The sequence below is a fragment of the Takifugu rubripes genome, chromosome 11 (assembly GCF_901000725.2).
Source record: "Takifugu rubripes chromosome 11, fTakRub1.2, whole genome shotgun sequence".
NCBI lineage: Eukaryota > Metazoa > Chordata > Actinopteri > Tetraodontiformes > Tetraodontidae > Takifugu > Takifugu rubripes.
The window spans coordinates 12,757,859-12,780,402 of NC_042295.1; the positions used below are offsets into that span (position 1 = coordinate 12,757,859).

Below are 22,544 nucleotides of genomic sequence, written 5' to 3' on the forward strand. Positions count from 1 at the left end.
ATAACTACTATGATGTCGATGATTAGTGTGGATGTGCTGGCACAGTGGCAGGCGGACTAAAAACGGGAATAGATGGAAAGAGAGAGAGGGAGGGAGAGAGAGGGAGGGAGGGAGGATGCTGCCAGCGGAAAATGGCTGCTGCAACCTCAAGCCTATCCTGATACACCGAAACGACATCAAGGTTGAGAGAGAGAGAGAGAGCAAGAGAGGGAGGACGAGAAAGATTAGGAAAATGAGGGGAGATGGAGAGAGAATGTAAGTCTTTGGGCTTTTCCTGAAAGGAGGATAAAGAGAGAGAGAGAGGGAGAGAGAGAGAGGAGACCCTGGGGTGGGCTGCTGCAAGCGGCGGGCAACACCGAGCCATGGAGGGCGAGTAAGTCCTTACATTTTCATTTTTAACATTGCACATATTCAGCCATCCGCCAAAACGGATAGAGAGATGAGCACCGCCATCAATGTTACACCAACCCAGCATCATGCACGAGTGTCACAGTCGGTGCTACTGTAGCCGCTGCCGAGAATAAAAACACCATTACGTAGTCTTGAATCAACAGCATACACCCCGTTTCTGATATATCCACGACAATATGTGGTAAATGATGGTGAATGTGGATCTGTGGTTCAGGTGGGGGGATCGACAAACACTCCTCGCAGACACCGGAGGCACATAAGCACGTTGGGGGGGAAATGTAACATCGGCCGTGCATTAATTCAAAAGTAAATGCGTGGTTAGCGATTGGTAAAAACAGTCACGAAATCAGTCAATGAGTAAAATACATGGCTAAAAAGGACATTTACGGCGAGTTTTTGGTCCAGCGTCGCGTCATTCAGTTCATGGCTACAGTAAATCGAAGGAGGGATGGAGGCGTTGTGATTTTTATCAACGTGTCTCGGGGTTTCATTATGATTTTTTAAAGCCAAACTTTATGAATGAAATGTGATTTTTCTCTCTCTCCCTCTCTTTCTCGCTCTCCTTCCTCACCCCTCCTCCCTTCCTTCCTTCCCAACCGCCCCCCTCCCCCTACCTCTCGTTTTCTCTCATTCTCTCACCCACTCGTTCCCCTTTCCCTTCCTTTTTTCACGCGCGATTGCGTTGCGTTCAGGGCCTGGTATGATTTCTGTCACATAATAACATCAGTTGCAGCGCGGTGTCGAATGTGGCCCCGCGCTGTCCCATTCATAAAAATATAACATAACACCGAGGTGTGTTAATGAGTGCGTACAGCAGGGGCGGAATTCACCAAACCAACGGCTAAGTAAATAATTGCAGCCACGAAAACTCAGTGTGATTGTGATTGCAATAAAAACGACGCCCGCATGCCTTCCGTGCACACAAACTGCAGTGCTGAATAATTCAGCCGAACGGCGAGGGCAGAGCTTTTTTAGCCAGGATGCCGGGGCCTCTGATGGCGAATGGGTGCGTTCATTGATACATCTAACTGGGAAACATTCATTCTCCCTCCCTCCTCCCGTTTAGACGGTTCTCTCAGCGCTGCCTCTCTCTTCAGTCCGTTTGTTCTTTCATCCTCGGTGCCCGCAGTCGCTAGTTTAACACCTAGGTTCACTTATCCTCGCCATTTTTGTGGCATTTGTCATAATAACTGTCATCAGCTGCTGATTAAAAATGATCTCTTGACTGACATGAGAAGAGATGATTAAACCTGCGTGACTTGAACGTCCTGAATTGTCTTCTGCAGCCATGCAACGATTTTCTTTTATGCTGAATGAGTGCGTGTGTGTTTAATCAGCCTCCGCTCACTCTCTTGGCTTCCCTGACAGTGTGCGTGTTCGTGCAGTGGTGATGACACGTGACGACTCCAGTGGCGGTTGGGTGCCCCTTGGAGGTGGCGGCCTCAGTCATGTGGTCATATGTAAGAGGAGGAGCCAGGACAGCAGGGGGCGGAGAGAATACATCATATGTGGAGAACGGCTGCGAGATCGAGCAGTGAGTGTGTGCGTGTGTTATGGCGGTCTTTGGTGCCACAACGCTTCCCAACACCATGACGAGGCTATAGATTCATGAAATGAGAGGGCATGAGGATGCGGGCTGCGAGGTGTGTTTTAATGGACGCTGGGGCGGCTGTTTGTGTCTCCAGCCGGTGTTGGAGTGTGCAGTGCAGAGAGGGTTGGTGTACAACAAGGTGAACCCCATCTTCCATCACTGGCGGGTCGAGGATCGAAAGTTTGGCCTTACGTTCCAGAGTCCTGCCGACGCCATCTCCTTCGAGAAAGGGCTGCAGACTGTCATAGACAAGCTGGACAGAGGTATTTCATCAGCCACGGTTCAATCTACTCGAAAATGATTGTGGAAAACCTCAAAACCTCCTTCTTCATCTGATCCAGGTTCTGACTCACCCTCGTCCTCCACACCAGAGGAGGCTGACACAGAGGATGACGGACAAGCTGTGAGTATGACTTTTCCCCGCTTCCTGTCTTTATTTTCCTCTGTACAAATGGGACGCCAATGTTGATGTCACACTCTAAATCATCATATTAATATCTCAACTTGGGGGATAACATGCAGTCTTTGCCAGTCTCATACAGGAAGCGAGTCGTCATCCAACAGCAGAAAGGAGATGCTTCCAAAACCGATCACCATAGTAACGAGTGAGTCGTCATCCACCTGCTTTGTGAGATCAGAGGAATTTACTTTTGGATCCAGCCATGCTGTCACTACTCAGACACCTGCTCAGGTATCACGACGCCGCCATTTTGATTTTGATTTTGAAATGAAAGGCGGGCTAATTTGTGATTGCCAGTCTAACTTAACACACTTAGTCTGTAATTCCTCACCTTCTCCGCAGATCCACACCAGAGCAGGGCAGCACCAGCTTTCACAAATGACGACCGTGCTGAATCCACCTGCGCCCCCGCCACCGCCTCCCGCCCCGCCTACCCCCCCTGTGGGCCCCCCAGCCTCATCGCCTCTCTCACCGCTGTCACCCACGATTTCCCTGTTAGAGGAAGGGGACCTGCGCAGCGTGGACCCTTGCAAAGACCTGTGGGGTTCCCGTGGCTATGAGGACTACCGACGAGCGGGCGCCACGAGGACTATGGTCGGGGGCCTGACTGGAGGTGTAGTTGTGGGCAGCGGAGGGAGTCTGCAGGATAAGTCGGAGCTGTGTGTGGTCCGCTTCAAGAAAGACCTGGGGGGAGTAGGGACGGCGGGCTGCGATGTGACAGTGACTCTGGACAGCAAAGCCACCCAGCGTCTGTCGTCATCCTCGCCCACGTGTATGTCCATGCCCAATGCTGTGTCAGCTGCATCCTCAGGTGCCGGCTCACCCCAGGAGATGGGCAAAGGCTCACTCTCTCCATGCTGCATCCACACCTCACTGGCCACGCCCCGGTCGCGGACTCGTAAAAGAGGAGGAGGGGCCAGCAGCATTGGTGACCCAGGGGCAATCTCACCGGATGATGACAGTCCGTGTCCTCAAGCCTCGTCATCCTGCTCGTCTCGCTGTGTGTACTGCCGCTCTGTGTTCAGCGCTTCGGAGAACGGGCGGGGCCGCTGCAGAGATGCCCCAGACCCGGCCCTGCACTGCCTACGCCAGTGGACCTGTGTGTGGTGCGCGGAGAGTCTACTGTACCACTGTATGTCGGACTCTGAGGGAGAGTTCTGGGAGCCCTGCTCCTGTGATGACTCGATGGGGGGATACCCACACCCCCTGTGCTGTGCCCGCTGGTTGGCCCTCCTGGCCCTGTCGCTCTTTGTGCCCTGCATGTGCTGCTACCTGCCTTTGCGCGCCTGCTTGCGGTGTGGGGAGAGATGTGGCTGCTGTGGGGGAAAGCACAAGGCGGTCCGATGAGGCCAGGTGTGGGGCAAAGGAGGGATTCCTTGGACTGGGGACCTTTGGATGCTGAGAAGGGAGAACACCTGTAAAAGGGGGATCTTGGCAGGAAGGGAACAGTGTTCTTAGAAGACCCAGATTTCTGATGAGGCCCTCCAAAGCCCTACAACGTTCCACTGCATTCCGCTTTTTCACTTTTCAATTTGGGGCCTTCCGCACTGGTCTGTGTCTGTCGAAGGTGCACTCAGACCAGACGTTTGGGAGCCATCCAGAGCCTTTACAGTGGATTTACTGAGGTTTGGTCAGTCTCGAGGAAGAGATCAGAGACTTTTTGACTGAGGGAAAAGCAGAGGCAACAATGGTGTGTACACAGTTTCAAATGTCTGTTTTCTTTTTTTTAATTCAGAAAGAAAAACACACAAAAAAAAATCAAAAGATGTTTATATATTATTGCTATAATTTTAATTGGTATATTTTATTAAATGGAAAACATTTTGACAGAATCCCCCAACGGCACATCTTGATCACATCTTCACAAACATTCGATCTTGGGGATGTTGTGTTTCACTTCCGTCTGTTTGTCAGTCAGACAAACAGGCGTCACCCTTTACCTCTAAGTTTACCTCATATGTTTGTCAGACTCTGGTGAGGAAGTGACAAAGAGAAGGAGAAAAGAGGTTTGGTGAGCGAGCACGACACAATCAGAGTTGTCTTTTGCTTAAAATAGAAGGCAGTAGAGACAATTAAGGGATGTTGCAATGACAACCACGGAGACTTAAAAGTCTTAATGTGATCCATTACGGTCCTTTTTAACCAAATACTCTTTTAGTTTTTGTTGTCTTTAAAAAGTGATCAAGGACGTGTGTCTGACACTCTCCCCAAGTTTATACCTTTGGTCATCTTTGCGTGTATTTTGGATATCAATCATAGAAATGATCACATTCCACAGCTGCACTTTCTGAACAAGTCAAGGTGCTGACTACTGAGGCTTCTGAGTGAGTCTATTCTACCTAATGCACACACTGAAATTACAATCCCAACCCCAAAGAAAAACAAAAAGAGGACCCCGTGCTAACGTTGATTAGCCTTAGAATGAAACAAAAAGAAGTGCAATGAAAGGCCTGAAGAGTATTTTTCTACCAGTTGTTCATGTCAAGTAAAACAGAAGAGAAGTCAACGTGTTGGATATGAAAACAGTTGTGTTTTTGTGTTTATTTTCATGCAGAAAAGGTCAACACAAATTAAACTCTGATCACAAGCACGTGGTATTGACCTTTGACCCCGTGGTACGATAGGAAATGCGTTCTGATTGGAAACGATGAACGGCAGTTGGGAACAGCTGGGATTAAAAAGATGCATTTACCCTGAGACGGTTTGAAAATCAGCAGGTGATGCACCTTTGCATTACGAAATTCAACTATGTTTCGCTTTAAGAGGTGACTGACTGAACAATTAAGGCTAATGCTTGTTCTCATTCACGAAGATGGAGTTCACACCTTTAACAGGGTTGAAGGAACTCGAGTTGTGCTTGGCGGAATGTCATAAAATAAATTCACAAGCAAATATTGTAAAAGGAAAAGAAATTCACTGGGTATCACATCAGCACGTGTGCGCGTGCGAGTTCTCTCGTCAACCTAGTGGTGTGAGGGAAGTCAGCGTCTTGTGTCCTGAACCCAGGGTAGTCTGGAAGATGCTGAACCATAACAGAATGAACCTTTCAGAAGCTTCACCAGGTTTACATTTTACGTTTAGCCAAGAAACTTTTCCAAAGTGGCTTAAAGTGAGTGGACCAGCAGTCGGGCTCAGCCAGGTGTCACATGACTGCTGATAAACATGGCCCTTGACCTTTCTGTTACAGGATGGCGGTCTGCACTACTAGACCAGCCTGCCAACAGTGTTTTGTCCACTTATGGGAAAAAAAAGAAAAGAAAAAAAAGACACCCTGTCACACTGGCAGGAAATATCGTTCACGAACCGACCACAGATTCTGCACTGCACACACCTGCACAGACACACGCACTCAGTGGTGCAAACAAACTAGTAAAGCCATCGCACTGTTCACTATTTTTGGTTCAGAAATGGTGTTAAAGTACAGTAACGACAGTCATGCGATCACAGTTGCAGGCCCCATTCTTACATGTGCCTTTTGATTTGAGTAATCAATTAACTTATGATTTTAAGTAACTGTGTTAAGTACTATTTCCTTTTTGGACAATTGATTTTTGCCAGTGTGCATATTTCAAATATATGTATTTATTAGTTTGAAAGTAATTAATGAGATATTACCTGTTTATTTATTGAGATATTTATTCTGATTCTTTATTTTTTTGAGACAGGTTTTTATCTTCCTTGCTGTCTTACTTCTGACTTTGTGCCAATGTGCTGCTTTGAGGTGTTACATATCGTGGGTTTGTATCATTATTAAACCCTCACTCTATATTTTAAATGAGTCTCTCGTGTGTGCATGTCTTTCCCCCCCCTGTGGATTTTCAGAAACATTGTCCTTGAACTCTGGTGTCCTCATACAAAAACAAAGAGAGACATTACATTAGATGGAAACTTTAATCTATAAACTCGTTAAGGGACAGAAGCAATCATCTCATATGTTTCAGATGTTCTGGTCAGTTATTTGCAGAATACATGTGCTGCCTTTTATGTTTGAGGATCTCCGTAGAGGTGAGAGTCAGGTCTTTGTTACATATGTCACAGTGATAAACTCTACTAAGGCTGGACATTCCTGAGGAGCTCTTCTGCCCACTTTCTGGCTCTGAAACCACAAAACATTTAAAGATGATTAATTTATCCAATGATAGCTTCATATAAATACATATACACATTGGTAAATATAAATCCGGACCTGCTTCCTGCTGCTGTTCTCCAGCTGGCCTGCAGGAGGTCTCATGCTGCATGCGTTCTAGTGGCGTCAGAGGCATGTAGAGGTCACAGTTAGGGCAGGCCCAAAAGGTGCGCAAACACTCGCTGTAGAGGTCCCTGGAATCCTGCACATCAAAGAGAACCAGCAAATGATTTATCCGTCAGTGTCACTGATAACGTTGTGACTACAAATGTGAAATAAAAGTCAATCCGCAAGCTTTTTACAGAAGCTGCAGCTTTAAGAAAATGTGCTTCATTCTCAGAAAAACTCACAGCCAAACAGTTGTAGGTGAAAAAACTGGTGACTTGAAGACCTCCTTTAATGGGATCAGGCTTGGCCTCGGTTCCTGGAGACAGCGAACCGAGACCTGGCGATTTTAGGTTAGACAGCCCCGACTCTGTCTGTGGGCCGATATACAGGTTTTGCATCTGCAAAGCTGTGATTCGCCGCAGGCTGTAAATGACCTGTGAGGGGAGGTATTAAGGAAATAGAAAAAAGCCAACAGTTATGCTGAACAGAGGGTAAAAAAAACAATATAGGTATCAAAAATGTCCAGAACACCCAAGATAAACATTGACTTTTTTTTTCCTGCATGTTTGTCTAAAATGACATTTTGCATTTAAGTATGGATTTAGTGGTAGATCCTTCTGTGGGTACCTCAGTGTACATCAGATAGCGAACCAGGCCTTCGCTTAGCTTCTCTGTGGTTTTGCGGGACACTCCCTGGGTTGACTCCCCCCTCGATGTGTTATGATCCAGCTGGGCCAACAGGAGGCGCTCCCACTCAGCCCTGAGGGTTAGTGCTGAAGAGAGCACTTTCAGAGCCTCCTCTGGATTTCTCAGCTCCAACTCCAACCAACCATCCACCACCAGACGTGTACAGTCAGCATTACTGTCGATAGTGTTCGCCACCAGCAGCAAAGTCTAACGAACAAGTGAAACATCAAATTACAATCTGTTTAACATAATCACAACACAAGCCACTAAATAACACGCTGACACAAAATATTTAAGTCTCTATTTACTGCCACTTCCACTTTTTATTTAAAAACACTATTTACTTTAATAAACACTGTTACGGTCACACTGTCCACCAACCTGCAGTGCAGGAACCCGAACACAGTTGGTCAAATATGGTCTGTTGGTCTCCAGTAAAGTGACAAAAGCTAGCAGCTGGTGTCTGCTGCTCTCTCTCTTATTAGCCTCTTCAGACGGGAAACAGAGTCAAAGCGGGAGGAACGGATGAGACGTGACAAAACACATGCACCATCGAAAAAAAGTTACAAATCAGGCTCTTTGAGACACAGAACATGCAATATGTGAAGTTCAATGTATAGCATCTGAGAATCAAAACAATGAATCACAGAAACACCATTTTAGTGAGATGGATGTTGATATGAAAACTTTAAGAGAAAGTACAGAGTGAAAGACTGAAATATTAGCGAATTCATCAACAGCAAAGCAGGTTTGATCTCCTCATTATAGAAAGTGTGTCGAAATGACATTACCTGTGTCTCTGCTCTCCTCCTCAGGCACTAGTAACACCTCTGGGTCAGTGGCAAACACACTGGTTGGATGCATTACCACTCCCTGCTTGTTCTTTGTATGAAACACCTACTCCATTTAAATAAAAATAACATTTACTCATCGTATGTTTGCTATATCAATCAGAATGGCTGCTGGAGAAGGGCCGACCTGGTCAGAGTCTTTGCGGGAGGTGTTGTGTTCGTCTGGCAGTGCCATTTGAGGATAGAGGCCTCTGCAGAGCAGGAGCTTCAGCAAAGCCTGCTGTCGGGAGGATAAGTCCTGACTGACACTGACCGCATCCTGCAGCTCTGACATGTTGTGGCGCAGCTTGAACTTCACCTCCTGTTTTACAGAGAAGAGTCCAACACAGATGTATCCACCTCAAACATACAGGTCAATACTTTAATAGCAGATGCAAACAGCAGCATGTACCTAACATAATGTAGGGAAAAACTTTTTCGACTGAATTCACCTGTATGTCCACATTTGATCCTGATCCCTTCTTGTCTTTTTTGCCCCTGCCTGTTTTCTCCGTATCTGATCCAGATGAGAATTCATCTTGACCTTCGTTCATTTTCAAGACCTTCCGCTTGGTGCTCTCATGCTGCTCGTGGTCCCTCTTCATCTGATGTAGCTTCTTCCTCTCTGTGAGCCTCTCCCTACGTTGTCCGCGGTCACCATCAGAGGAAGTGCTGAAATTTGATTCCAGCAGGCCGTGGTCCTTCAGCAAATCCTATGAGGCAGAGAGGATGTTAGTGAAATAATGTAATGGTATGAAAAAATACCAATACTTGACATTATAATTAAACTAAGATGCTATGCCTTGAACTGCCTGCGTAGGTTGACCATTTCATAAAGTCGCTGCTCTTCCAAGCCCCTCCTCCTGCACCACTTCCTTGATCCACCGCCTCGCTCTCCTTTTATCTAGTCAGATCATAATGAACAATATGTTTATTGACAATTATGAACATCCTATTCCCTTTATTTTACAGCAATTAATATACTAGAGGCAAAAGGCCTCAGACACACTATATCACTTGCTAACCTCCACCCAGGCATTGAAGGTGTTGAGCAATGTGAAGGGGTCTCCCTGGTTGCTGTGCAGAGATTGGCGAGCAGTGGCACAGTCTGGGTTATGTTGTGAACTCCGCAGAAACGGTGACTGAACACTGAGGGCTGCTGCTACGGTCAACACTGACTCCACCAGGTTAAACAGGGAACCCAGGACTAACATCTTCCCTGAAAAAAACAAACAAAAATGAGTACTTATTAAACAATCAATGGCATCTAAAAATATATATAGGATAATTCTGAAGTCTTCCTGCAGGGACTTTTACCTATGACCACATCCACAGGGAGTTGCGCAAGCAAACTACCAATAGAGGTCAGTTCACCACGCCTGTCCAGTGCCCCCTGTTCTTTTAGGTAAGTAATTGCAGTCTGAATACTCGCAGCTGGAGGAGGATCAATAAAGACAAAAGAAAGCGGGTCTCCAAGATCCATACTTTTCATCTGAGGAAACAAAATAACATTCATAAAGTTGAGGAGTACCCATAGAAACTCCACCATTATCACAAGGTTCTATAGGGTCTTGATACCTGCAGAATGAGGGAATCCAGCGACACCCTGTGGATTTCAGGCACAGGATAAGGTGCAAAGGCGTCGTAGTCTGACTCCGCATACAAGCGGTAACACACTCCCGGGCCTGTGCGGCCCGCTCGACCTTTCCTCTGCTCAGAGCTCGCACGACTGATCCAGAACTCCTGCAAACGTTGCATCTTGGCTTTAGGGTCAAAACTCATTTCCTTCACCTTTCCTGGTAAAAATAAAAAACTTAATGAATATCTTTAGGACATTTTAGAGAGCTCTATTACATCTGATTCCACAGAATTATATAAAGGATTGAGTGACTTGCAGATCCAGAAAATTTCAAAATGTAATCACAATATATACGTAAAGTGTTCTTTACCCGAGTCTACTACAAAGCGCACACCGTCTATCGTAACCGAGGTCTCAGCAATGTTGGTCGAGATGATGCATTTTCTCACCCCAGTAGGAGAAATGTCAAACACCTAACAAATAACAAGAGGAAGTAATTACATCTGAAAAACACATACAGTGTGTATGAAATTTAAACAAAGTATGACTATTTTGATCCATAATGTGACTGTGCCTTGTCCTGCTGGGCTAGGGACAGAGTGCTGTGCAACGGTAAGACTATCCAGCGACGTGTGTGTGTGGCATAAATCTGACAGGCCTCCTGGATGGTGGAGATCTCTGCCAAACCACTGAGAAAAATCAGCAGATCACCCCGTTCCTCAGGAGGGTAACGCTGATCTATACCCTGCAGGATCCGCAGATATGGTCTGGGATCCATTTTCTCTGAACGTGAGGCCTGCTCTTCAGGTGGAATGGGCTGGTATGTGACCTGGTAAGGGAAAAAAAAGATGGGCTTCTGACAATTAAACAGAACAGAAAGGCATATTTGTATTTATATATTTGTACTGTAATCAGCAAATTTGAATGAATTATAACTCAAACTTTTTAAAAGAAACCTCTGTGAATGAGAGTCTATTACTCTCAAGCCTTTCACGGGGACTGAGTGAAAGCAGAACGTAAACCTTGTTTTTTTGCTACGTTCTCTACTAACCTGAATAGGAAACAGCCTGCCAGGTACCTGCAGCACAGGAGCACTGCGAAAATAGTCTGAGAAAAGTTTAATGTTGATGGTGGCTGACATGAGGATGAGACGCAGATCAGGACGCTCGGCCACCAACGTACGCAATACGCCAAGCAGGAAGTCACAATGGAGGTGTCTCTCGTGGACCTCGTCTACTATCACCACCTGATATTGAGCCAGTGTCCTGTCATGCTGGATCTGTCGAAGCAGCAGCCCCTCCGTCAGAAACAACAATTTGGTGGCCTTTGTCCTGGTGGTCTCAAAGCGTATCTGGTGCCCCACCTGCAATATTTTGATTGAGTTTGGTAAGCTCTACAGCTTTGATTACTAATATACATTTTCTAACCAAGCAATTAAATATCGCTATCTGATCTGTCAGTACAAACCTTTGAGCCAAACTGATTGAGACTCTCAAAGCTAACCCTCTTTGCAAGGGATATGCAGGCAATACGTCGAGGCTGAGTGCAGGCTATATGGCTGAAACCAGCTGACAGAAGATACTGAGGTACTTGGGTGGATTTCCCGCAGCCTGTGTCCCCGGCCACCACCACAACGGGGTGAAGTCGTATCAGGTCTACGATCTTGTCCCGGTACTGGAAGATTGGCAAGTTCTTCTGGTCTCTGCGAAGCTTGGCCAGTTTGATAAAACTCTGCCTTTGGGTGAAGTCCAGAAAATGTAGCAGGGCCACACGACAGTCTGAGATCTCCTGGTTACCTGGACCAGAGGATCTGTGTCTGCTTGCGTGCTTTGACACCCCCAAACGCTCCTCGACATCTCGAGTGCACACAGACAGATTAATCCGATACCGGGCATCGTATTCCTTTGGAAGGCCAAGATCCACTGTTTCAGAAGAAATCTTCCTGCGCCGGTCTTCTCGACTCATTTCATCTCGACTGGTTGCTAACCCAGACATATCCCTCTTCATTTTAAAACTCTGAAAGCGGTCAAAGAAAGCCCAGAACTCTCTGTGTTCTGGGCTGCCAGCCTGGATGTAGTCATGTCGTCGGAAAAAGACCTCGTCCAATTGAGCTCGGCAATTTGAACTGTCCCAGTCCCAATTCCGATTGTCGTCTGAATCCATATCCACCCCAGTTCAATAGATTACTCGACCATAACGTTGTGTCCACATGAGTTTAAGTTTACTGGCTTGTACCCCTCGTTCGAACTGGTGGCTATTACTGACTGAATAGCTATCCCAACTGACCAATGCAAACAACACCTAATCCTGTTTGAAACTAAATGTCATGTTTTGGAATCAAACCCCCCCCCCCCCCTCGAATCAAGAGTTTTACACAGTAAAATAGATTAGTTTAAAAAACAAAACGCTCTACAGCGACTGATAATAGGGGAACAATAATACTGTAGCACATTTCCGTTCCGTTGTTATAAAGTATCCGTTATAATTCTAACGTTCCGGTTTAAATAGAAAGTAAAGTTTTATTTGAATTTCAAATGAATAAATCTACATGTTTTGTCTTGAAAATAAGACACAACTTTGGATAACCAATTACTCAATTCACATTAAAAGAACTGTGTGACGCAATGCATGATATGCATCATGTTATAGTTTTTCAGATATTACAACCCATCCCCAGTCTGTACTGTAAACTTTTAAGTGATTTATGTTATTTAAAGGGTTTCTTTAAAAAAAAAAACGTATGAGTGAAATATATGACAATGTATAAAACTGGAAAGTTAAAGATAGTTTTGAAATTTTATTAAAAACATTGTTGTAAAAACACATTTACACAGGTAATTTCAATTGCTGAGAGTGATTGTTTGCGGGCAACACAGTAACAGTTAAAATTTTACTCACACAAAACCTACTAATTTGGTTAGAAAGAAATGAGATAAATGAAATGCATCTGCAATTATAAAGTTATTGCTTTTTTAAAAAAAAAGTAAATTCATTAGAAATTAGAAACATTTCTATTGAGCCAGAAAATCAGCAATAAACATCTATAAATACCAAACCATAGGAGGTAGATTACAGTGGTATTGCTGGCATGTCTGTTTCATTATTATTTTTTTATGTATTCTGATGGTAAATTATTTTCATCGCAATTAGCAGATAAAATGACTACACAGTACAAAGATGCACATTTCTTGGGAACAGTAACATTCACATTAAATATTTTTTGTGAAGTACGTAACTAACAAAAAAATTTGGTAAAACAGGAAAAAAACAAAAATAAAATGTTTATTTACAGTTAAAATCATTTCATTTAACAAACACTAGTATCAGTGTACATAAAAAAGTGTTAAAACTACATTTCATCCAAACAGTATAGTGCATTTTCGCTGCGGCTGCAACATAGAATGTCAGAGTTTTAATAAAGCAAAAATCTATACTGCATCTATCATAAGTCCATATTTATGTCCATGCCCTGGGCCTTATTTGACCAGTTTCCTGGACATTACACTCCTGTCTTCTCTTTGATCCATGCACGGTATTTGGTAACTGTTGTGTAGATGCCAGGCTTGTTCCTGCGGGCACAGCCATCACCCCAGCTGACAACTCCAGCCAGGAACATACGACTCCCAGATGGACTGGACAGAGGACCACCAGAATCGCCCTGACAAAGGGACACGGTTAGTATAGAGGTTCTGAAACTTGTATTACCCACCAGGCTTTAAGGCCTTTTCTTACCTGGCAAGCATCAACTCCTCCACTCAGTACCCCAGCACACAACATTCGAGATGTGATCTGGCCTCCCATCAGACTATTACAAGTGTCATGGTTGATGATTCGGACCTGAGCCTTTTGGAGCACCGTTGCTGCAAATCCTGAATGAAAACATACAGAATGTTTCTTTTTAAATATAGCTTCCTCATGTTTGAAGTGATCCTTGTAAAAGTTCACTCTGCAGATGCAAAGAAAATGAATATATTACCCTATCAGCAAAATTTGTGGCATTTCATTATTTTGATAACTAATAAAAGGTTAAAATATTTTTACGATCACTATCAGAAATAAATCTTTGAAAAATCCACTTGACCACTGGGCGGTGCAATTGCACCACTTTTGGAATGAGGACTGGCTACAGTTACTGCCGTTGTATTGCTGCATGAATGCAGGTTATCTTGGACAGAAATTACTCAATTAATATACTAATATAATAACTGTTTATCTTGAGAATTGGCCTATGTTTGGACCAGAATACTTCCATTAACATTTGGGGGATTCAATTGTTCATTAAACCAACAAATAAAGCTTAAATGACTGGAAACTCACCTCCTTCTCGTGTAGCTCCCCATCCAGTGATCCACACTGTGTTACCCATTGGAAAGTCATGCTGGGCAGCCGGCAAACAGATAGGCCTGATGTGATCAGAGAACTTAACAGGACTGTCCAGCTCCATCAAGGCGATGTCATTGTCAAAATTGTACGGGTTGTAGTTTGGATGGGGGATGATCTTCTTCAGGTACTTCTTCACGACGGTACTCCCAATGTTTCGCTGGATGTGAAGACCGAGGTAAACTTCCCATGTCCCAGGCTGTGAGAATCTGATGATACACACCGTGTTTATTATGAAACTGTAGAATTAATTTCCTTAGAGATAATTGAGGAAATGCACAGCTGCCTCCAGAACCATCAAAATATGCAATGCATCTTTTGTCTCTTCAAAACACAACTGAGCTGGGACACTTTCAAAATAACTTTCTCCCTTTCAACATTGGTTTCAATCCCTCTCTTCCAACACAATGAACTCACACCATGAATGAAAACAAATGCTACCTTGTCTTGCCGTCATCCTGCACGCAGTGAGCAGCAGTGACCAGCCAGAGGGGGCTGATGATGGACGCTCCACAGACGTGACCATAATTTTTTATGTGGAGGCTGACCTGCCAGGGAAACTCTCCCTCTTCTGCATCCTGACCACCGACAATACGCGATGTTTTGAACATGCTCCTCCCACAGTCTGCAAAGTATCACAGGACCAAAAGGTGGCATGTCCAGGTCTGCTTTATCACACAATGCTATCAATTTGTGATCCGAGAGTAAATCTTGGGATTATGCCGACGTACCACAGTTGGCCTCGTCAGATCCGTCCTCACAGTCAGGAGTTCCGTCACATTCTGGGTTCACTTTAGAGATGCATTTATTGTCTGAGCACTTGTACGTCAAGTCTGTGCACCTTGTATCAGAATCTAGAGAAAGGCAAAAGAAAACTAATTCAAACAGGTGTTCAAACACTTTACACACGTACAGATACGGCTGAAGCAACCTCTTGAGGAAATTAGTTTCATCCCTTTCATCCAACAATGGATTATAACAAACGCTGGACGCAATTGAACTTTTTCTTACGTCTTCCACAGTCAAGCTCATCCGACCCATCGCCACAGTTGTCTGTGCCGTCACAACGGTTCTTCTCTGACACACACTTCTTGTTCTTGCACATAATTTGGCCAGTTGCACATCCGCCTTTGGGAAAATAAAGGAATTGTGAGCAACACCTTCAGCTGCTTGCGTTAAATATTTTCTCCTTCGCTATCAGAGTCTCACCGCAGTTTTGCTCGTCCGTGTTGTCCCCACAGTCATCCACCCCATCACACTTCCAGAACATTGGCTTGCAGAACCCGTTTTTACATGCGATGTCTTTTGAACTGCAGCCTGGGTAGTAAACGCATTGAAATGAGTGTTCAATTGAAGCAAGTATCTAAAACCAGCGGCAGTGTGAACAGCACTCACTGCAGTTGACTTCGTCGCTCATGTCTCCGCAGTCGTTCCAGCCGTCGCATTTGAGCTCCTGTTTGATGCAACGCTGATTTCTGCACTGGAATTTCTTTGGACAGGCTGTGGATGACAGGATTTCAGAAGCCTGCTTCTCAAAGGACATTAGCGGCCGAAAGGGAGTCACTTACGGTCGCTGGCATCAACGGCCTGAAACTCTGCGTCAAACCCTCGGTCCACGTAGGAAGAGTCGGAGAAGAACACCACTTCCATCGTGTTGGTGCTGCTGGTTTCCGTCACTGTTCCCTCACGTTTTTCTCCACACACTCTGGTTGGGAGGATACACTGTCAATAACGCAGCCACTCACTCACTTCAGTGGCGTTAAACCGCTTTTTCTTTGGGGCTTACTTTTTTCCATCGATGCTCACGTAGTCTTTGGGGCAGTTCTGAATGTTTTCCTGGCCAGGCTCAAACAAGAGGAACTTTTTGAACGTCACCTTCACTACTTTTCCAGCAGGGACCTTGATGATGAGAGGGGATCGGTAGGAATGAAAATGAAACTGTTCCTTCAGCCCATCCAAATATCAGTCATACTTTAAGCTCTGACACGTGACATAATTTAAACTTCAGATTTTGGTGTGATAATTATTTTTTTTGTTTTTCTAGTAAGCTCACCTTGATCGACCAGTGGCAGTTTATTCGGGGAGGGTAATAATTTGGGAAGTTGGGCGAAGTGAACTTGCCATTTTCCCCTGACAGCTGGCCTCCACACATGGTCTCTGTATAAACAACAACACGTCAGTGATTGAATGAATTATCAGACATGTACTGTGAACAACGATAGGGTTGAGCTTCGTTCATCACTCAGTGAAGAAGCCCGTCTTACCTGGACTGCCACGTTTGACTTGTGAGACCTGTGCCCTGAAGCCAGGGTAGTTTTTCTCGTCATTTGTAGCCATGGTTACCAGCATGACATTCCCCGATGACAGAAAGGCCAGTGGTTCGCTGGGCGAGTGGTACCCACATAACCTAGAGGAAAATGTTGCAGTGTCAAGTCGGTCATTTATACGGTAAATTAGGAATATTTCAGCTCTTTTTTTGGCAAATTCAACGAATTTCTGTTGTTTTCCCCAGTGCATGGTTTGGTTGGGAGACAACATTTCCAATTGCAAATGCGCTTGCCTCGGCATGAGCTTCCACGGCTTCGTAACTTACTCGTCCACAATGCGACTTTCGATGGACACCAGCGAGTCGTAGATTCTGATGAAGTCGTTCTTGCAGTCCTCTTCCAGATTCATCGTATCAAAGTTAAGTTTGATGATGTAGTTGGGGTCTGCCCGCAGGCTCCACCGCATGAAGCTGTTGGGGGAGTAGGGATGGTTGGGGAAGCCAGGAGACTGGATCTGTCCGATGTGGTTGGACCTGGCATGCTCGTCAAACTGAAAATATCCTGAAACAGAATCAACAAATGATTAAACCAAAACACTGTACAGCGGCAGCGAAACACATAGATAATTCTACCAGACGCAATCACTTACGGCTGAACGACGATGAAGTAAACCGGTCGTCAAGAGCTGGAAAAAAAAATCTCATTTTAAAAGCGGAAGCAGAAAATCCACAACCAGACAAGTGGCTACCATCAACACAGCCTGACTGGCGTGTCAGCAGCCGGGACTCTACCTGAAGACACGACATCGTCGAACAGCAGGGAGTTCCCTGCTCTGAATATGTTCCGCTGCTCCTTGTCCACCAGTTTGTCCATTGCGGCCATGGCTTTGTCGACAGCGGCCTCCTGGCCTGTAGGGACGTGGAACTCAGACAGGTAGTAGGCAATAACGCTACCTTCGCTGAGAGAGGCGAGACAGGGGCAATTTCATCTCTGCGACTCTTCAATGGGAACAATAAAATAAACATTTGAGATCTGCAGCTCCACTCACTCACCTGAAAGCCTGAACGGTGGAACCCACGTAGTATTTGGCCAGCTGAGGACTTTTGGAATAGATGCTTTTGAGCTGGAAAGTACAAGAGAATGACACTATTTAACAAAAACACACTATACACACAATACAAGTGTGTGTGTGTGTGTGTGTTATATAGGTGGTGCCAGTGGAGCAGCCTCACCTGAGAAACCACCTGCTTTGCCAGAGCTTTGAACTCAGTGCTGTTGGAGTTCTCATATGCATTTTCAAACACTTGGTTGGTGATCCGCATGGAGCCGGTGTAAATCCTCTTGACCCGGACGTCTTTCCTGACTGCAGAAATGCAAAGACAAGGCTGAAGACCAGCACCCACGCACAACAAGGAGGGAATGAATCTTTCCTTTTTCGGAAACAGTCAGCCAGCACCCATTAATCGAAGGTTGCTGATAAACCACAATGAGCAATAAGTATGATTTTGTTTTTAATTTTATTTCTTTAACTTTCAGCCAATGAGGGCCTTGTGCTCCGTCCTATTTTTTCGACAGATTGATGTGAATGCTGATTTGAAAGGGACGTGTGACACTCACACTGGAAATGCCAGACCAGCAGCCCGATCATAAGAGCAACGACGAGAGCAAAGATCACCACGCCGATCACCGCTCCAATTTTCCTGGGTCCCTTTTTCTTCTCGAGTTTTTTGTTGTCCGAAGCGGGCAAAAACTGGACAGAAGACTCCCATTCTTTGTCCTGGAAGACAGTCGCCAGAGGAAATGAATGAATAAAAAACTAAGGGGTCAATTACGCTGACATTTGGCAATAGATGACAGCAGTAATAGACTTTATGGGTGTAAGGCTCGGTGAATTGGTTTTAACCTCGAGGCAAAACGAAAGCGGCTGACATTTCTGTCGCCGAAGACAGGAAACAACCAGCAGAGGACAACTTGCTGCTTTTACATTTAAAGGAGTCAAAAGCACAGGTCTGCAGTTTGAAAAACATTTTTATATGAATTCTATTTAAGGTTTCAAGAAATCTAAATGCTTTCTTGGAACTAGAACATTCCAGCTTTGTGATTAGGTTCAGTAGGTGAGGCGGGGGGGGGAGGAGTACAAAGGTTTCACCATGTGAAATCCTGTTAAACCTGCTGGGAGCCACAGCCTGCACAGCTGAAGCTGCACTCACAAAACAAGTTTGTTTGAGCGGCGGCTGTGTTGCATAAGGAAGGTTAGAAAGCAAACTGTAAAACACTCAGTAAAAACTCTTCTTAGAAACTGCAAACGTGAAATTTCCCCAAATATTTTATTCACCTGGTCACTTGTTAAGCAAAGCGAACAAACCTGAACACTTGTAAATGCTTGTAAATGTATCATTTTGATCTGTTTCTTTTCATAAAGCCGTGTGTTTGTCATGCTGTACTGTGATGCTGTGCAGGATATTAGCTGGTATCTGTGGAGACGCACTCCAAGGAACAAGTCATAACAGGGATGAAGCACCTGGTGGAATTCTGCCTGTTTACCACAAACAGTTGCAAATAACTTTTGAACACAAGCAAATTCAATGGAAAACTTCAATAAATAACAGTTAATCACCAATATATAGATTGTGAGTCCGCCCCCGTTGCCAAATACCATAATAAAATCCTTGAACAGCCCGTAATTTTTAAAAATAAAAATGAACCTAAATGTTGATTAATGCAGAGATTATTTATATACTCGTTGATATCGTACAAACTCAATTTGGCAAAGTCGATTAATTGTGATTAAAATTGAATAAACGTCATTTTAGAACGTCAATAAATGCCATTTATTCATGTTTACCGTATTTGTGATAAAGCGCCACAATTACTTTTTTGGATAATTTCAATTAAACATGCAATATTTCAATCTCTTTCACGGTACAAGTATCGAGATCATTTGTGTCATTTTACTAGAAAACCAGCCCGTTTCAGATAATTTCACATGATAAAGCAACTTTGCTGTTTCCGTGTGTGTGTCTGTAACATTTTCTTACTGTTTTAGGTGTGTATCTCAGCCCACTGTCCATGTAATCCATCAGCCGGAACTACAAATCTAACAATAAAAGTTTAGTTTCACTACCAATACCTTCTTCCCTCGCAAATTTCCTCTTTTCTCTCTTTAAATTTAGCTCCTGGTTTTGTCACGCAAGGTTGATTGTGACCCTGCAGGCCCGTCGCCGACAGGTGATTCTCCAACAATTACACTCGTGCTACAACAAAACCCCTCAAAAGAAGCTTTATGTCACAGAAAATGTCCTCTATTCCCAATAATATTAGTTTAGAGCTCCACTCTGATCGATTAAATAGTACAGATTGAGCAAAAAGCGTCGCATATCTGTGGTTCACACGACACACGAAGCAGAGGAAGAAAAAAACCCTCTTTTTTCCGGCAGCTTCAGGTTTCTGTGGGCGTGTCCCCCCACCTGAACCCGCTTCCTGTTTACCTGTCACAGGTAAAGGCGCGTTCTAACGTCGCTTTAAGGTCAATCTTCTCCAAACATTTAAAAGAATGTGAAGCGAATTTAGTTCTTTAATTACCGTATGTCACATCAGGTCATTAGATTAATTTAGAAGTGATTTTTGTTTAGGAGGTCGCTTTCAGTCACGTGACCTTCCCCCCAGCCTCCGTGTTTGACTAATGTACAGAAACTCATGAGTCAATGTTTTTGCGTCACCTTCACGATACAAAAACCAACCCACTAAACAAACAAACAAAAAAAAAGTTGACAGGAAAGTCCCGAAAATTATGATATCGTGATATGACTCATTAGTTCCAATTTTAGCTCTTCGAGATTGTTATAATACTGAAACCGATGGGATTGATATCAATTGACAGAAATGTATACTTGTCAATTTTTAACAATTGACCAAACAAAATTAAATAAACCTTGAAAAAAGGGATGGACGCAATAGTAGTTCTTTATTTTTCTCCATGTGTGCTGACAATTATAATTCAATAAATTCTATCTATCTATCTATCTATCTATCTATCTATCTATCTATGAAGATGTGAATTGATTGATATGTACCCCCCTCCCTCCCCCATCCATCAACCAGTGTCAATAATTTTTAAAATCACTAATATGTATATTTTATTAGTTGCCAGTCCCCCTCCCCCACAATCAAGCAGGCAGTTACAAGGTCAAAGCCAGTTGGGTGCATAGTGAGACAGCCACATACAGAGATACTGTCACAGAAGGGGAAAAAAAATAGAAAACTTAAAAATATATTTTTTTATCATTTCATAAAAGAACAATGCACACCACAGGTAATCCGCTGGGGGGGAAAGCCACAGTTGCAATATCAATACAGGCATACAGGGACGAAAGTAAGAGAGAGGCATTCTGGAAATGGAGGATATTTGATTTCCCTGTATACACACACTTGTTTCAGGAAGCAGCTCTCCTGTCTGTCTTTCCGTCTGTGTCTGCCTGCATGGCCCTCCAGCTTCACCATGTCTCCTGCACACCCTCACCCGGGGGATCTTGGTACATCTAATTAGCGCCAAACACACCAGTTTCTTATTCGTTTTGAGGGTCCTAATGGGCAACTGCTGCAGTTTCGCAGTGGCTACGCCGTTTGCTGGGCTACAGAACACAGAAACAAAAGCTTCCTAAACACAGCACATTCATTTACGCATTCAGTAGGCATCATTTATCATCCTGCATCCCCATTTAAGAACGGGTTGTGTGAATGGGGGGATCACATTCACATGAGTGGGTCGATATGTTCGAGCTGCGGGTCTGTGCACACGTTCTTCTTTCACTCAGTGCACCTGCAAACAGTTTAGCTGTCAATCAAACCCTAAAGCCAACTTCCTGTAGAATGAGGTGGAATAAAACATCTACTTTCCTTTATATATATTTATATATATTCATCATGTAAATGTATCTTGTGTCTCTTATAAAGAACAAAAGTAAATAACTCATGATTTTATTTTATTTTATGTGTTGTTTCACTATACAATTTAATCATTTAAAAAGAACCTTCATATACAAGCCATCTATTAAGAGGGGGGGAAGAGAACAAAATAAAACAAGTTATTTCAGAATCTGCAATAATGACACTTGATGGAAAACTAAGGATAGTGTCTGGTCCAGTTTTTAATATAGCTATTAAAAAACATTTAAGTCTTACTTGATTTGCATTTCACTTTCAAAAAATAAAATGTCTGAAAGAAAGTTACATCTTGATCTGGAATAGCTGTATATGCAATCACAGAGAAATCACATCTTCCATAATGTAAAATGGCAGATACATCACTTTTTCAAAAGAAACATGATCAAAAGTAGCTCTATATTACAATAGTAGCAGTAGTAGAAGTAGTAGCATTATTTAAGGATTGTTCTGAACAGACCAGTAAAAGGAGTTTGAATGATGCTCTTTATCAATAGCATAGGTTATTGGTCAGTAGTATAATTCTCCACAGTTGCTGCCCCCTGTCGGCGCCACTTAGATCTGCATTTGCTCCAGGTATTTGTAGGTGGGGTTTTCATAGCCGTGGTTCTGCATCTTGCTGAGATGGCGTTCCTCCGGCGACAGCATTGGGTCAACCTGGGGGAGAGGGGGGGGCAGACACAGAGCACTGACATTCAACAACCATTCAACTCCAGCAGGTAAATCACGCTGTATGCGTCTTGTTTGATGTTTGCTTGTGTCTGAGGGGTACATTGAAGTCAGTGGCTGGCTCACCTCCACGATGCCATGACTGATGGTACCGTACTGTCTCTTCCTCAAAAGCACCAGACTGATTACAATCACAGTCGCTATGGCGACTGCAATCACCAGCAGGCCAATCAGCGCACTGCTCCCAAAGCTGAAGTCCTCTCCCAGGGGGCGGTAGGACTCCTACCACACATGTTAGGGGTGAAGAGTTAGAGAAACACAAGAATTTTAAATCCAAACAAATTGGTTTTAGAGTATAAGCCACAAAGAAAAATAAAAGAGATCAATCTTCATAGAAGTGGCTTTAAAATGGTGATTTATAAAGCAGAAGGTCTCTCCCGGAGGACAACCTGTAACACACGACTGGCTTGCATACGTGTCCACACATGCATGAAA

General features: G+C 44.1%; 4 protein-coding genes across 8 annotated transcripts in view; 1 reads left to right on the forward strand and 3 right to left on the reverse strand.

Annotated features, from left to right (window-relative positions):
• Window positions 1-117: 117 nt before the first annotated feature.
• Window positions 118-6,108, forward strand: spred3 (sprouty related EVH1 domain containing 3). 2 transcript variants are annotated; one of them, XM_029843961.1, is made up of 6 exons: window positions 118-373; window positions 1,780-1,945; window positions 2,097-2,265; window positions 2,344-2,405; window positions 2,535-2,693; window positions 2,805-6,108. In XM_029843961.1, exons 1-6 carry the CDS (start codon window positions 363-365, stop codon window positions 3,807-3,809), a joined length of 1,572 nt encoding a protein of 523 aa, XP_029699821.1. In that variant the 5' UTR covers window positions 118-362; the 3' UTR covers window positions 3,810-6,108. The 2 variants fall into 2 exon arrangements, with proteins under 2 accessions (XP_029699821.1, XP_029699822.1); XM_029843962.1 differs by lacking the exon at window positions 118-373 and having other exon boundaries at window positions 1,786-1,953.
• A 226-nt stretch (window positions 6,109-6,334) lies between these two features.
• On the reverse strand, window positions 6,335-12,243 carry dhx34 (DEAH (Asp-Glu-Ala-His) box polypeptide 34). The gene is made up of 16 exons (XM_011608611.2): window positions 11,260-12,243; window positions 10,844-11,155; window positions 10,367-10,621; window positions 10,163-10,265; window positions 9,792-10,009; window positions 9,531-9,705; window positions 9,239-9,432; window positions 9,016-9,117; window positions 8,666-8,926; window positions 8,362-8,535; window positions 8,175-8,280; window positions 7,765-7,871; window positions 7,324-7,590; window positions 6,939-7,130; window positions 6,649-6,790; window positions 6,335-6,558 (listed from the first exon to the last, which is right to left on the reverse strand). Exons 1-16 carry the CDS (start codon window positions 11,953-11,955, stop codon window positions 6,413-6,415), a joined length of 3,450 nt encoding a protein of 1,149 aa, XP_011606913.1. The 5' UTR covers window positions 11,956-12,243; the 3' UTR covers window positions 6,335-6,412.
• A 326-nt stretch (window positions 12,244-12,569) lies between these two features.
• Window positions 12,570-19,905, reverse strand: st14a (ST14 transmembrane serine protease matriptase a). Its single transcript, XM_011608613.2, has 19 exons — window positions 19,478-19,905; window positions 18,057-18,216; window positions 17,672-17,802; window positions 17,492-17,562; window positions 17,231-17,397; window positions 17,089-17,124; window positions 16,766-17,000; window positions 16,437-16,579; window positions 16,226-16,329; window positions 15,959-16,071; window positions 15,741-15,877; window positions 15,568-15,672; window positions 15,382-15,489; window positions 15,184-15,300; window positions 14,904-15,026; window positions 14,614-14,797; window positions 14,110-14,381; window positions 13,525-13,661; window positions 12,570-13,450 (listed from the first exon to the last, which is right to left on the reverse strand). Exons 1-19 carry the CDS (start codon window positions 19,517-19,519, stop codon window positions 13,292-13,294), a joined length of 2,544 nt encoding a protein of 847 aa, XP_011606915.1. The 5' UTR covers window positions 19,520-19,905; the 3' UTR covers window positions 12,570-13,291.
• Window positions 19,906-21,404: 1,499 nt separating this feature from the next.
• Window positions 21,405-22,544, reverse strand: part of aplp2 (amyloid beta (A4) precursor-like protein 2) — a 30,513-nt gene continuing 29,373 nt past the window's right edge. For all 4 annotated transcript variants that reach the window (XM_029843591.1, XM_029843590.1, XM_029843592.1 and 1 more), the window contains 2 exons: window positions 22,176-22,331; window positions 21,405-22,037 (listed from right to left, as the gene is read on the reverse strand). In XM_029843591.1, the coding sequence (XP_029699451.1) occupies window positions 21,936-22,037; window positions 22,176-22,331 (258 nt within the window). In that variant the 3' untranslated portion in view covers window positions 21,405-21,935. The remainder of the gene's footprint in view (window positions 22,038-22,175; window positions 22,332-22,544) is intronic.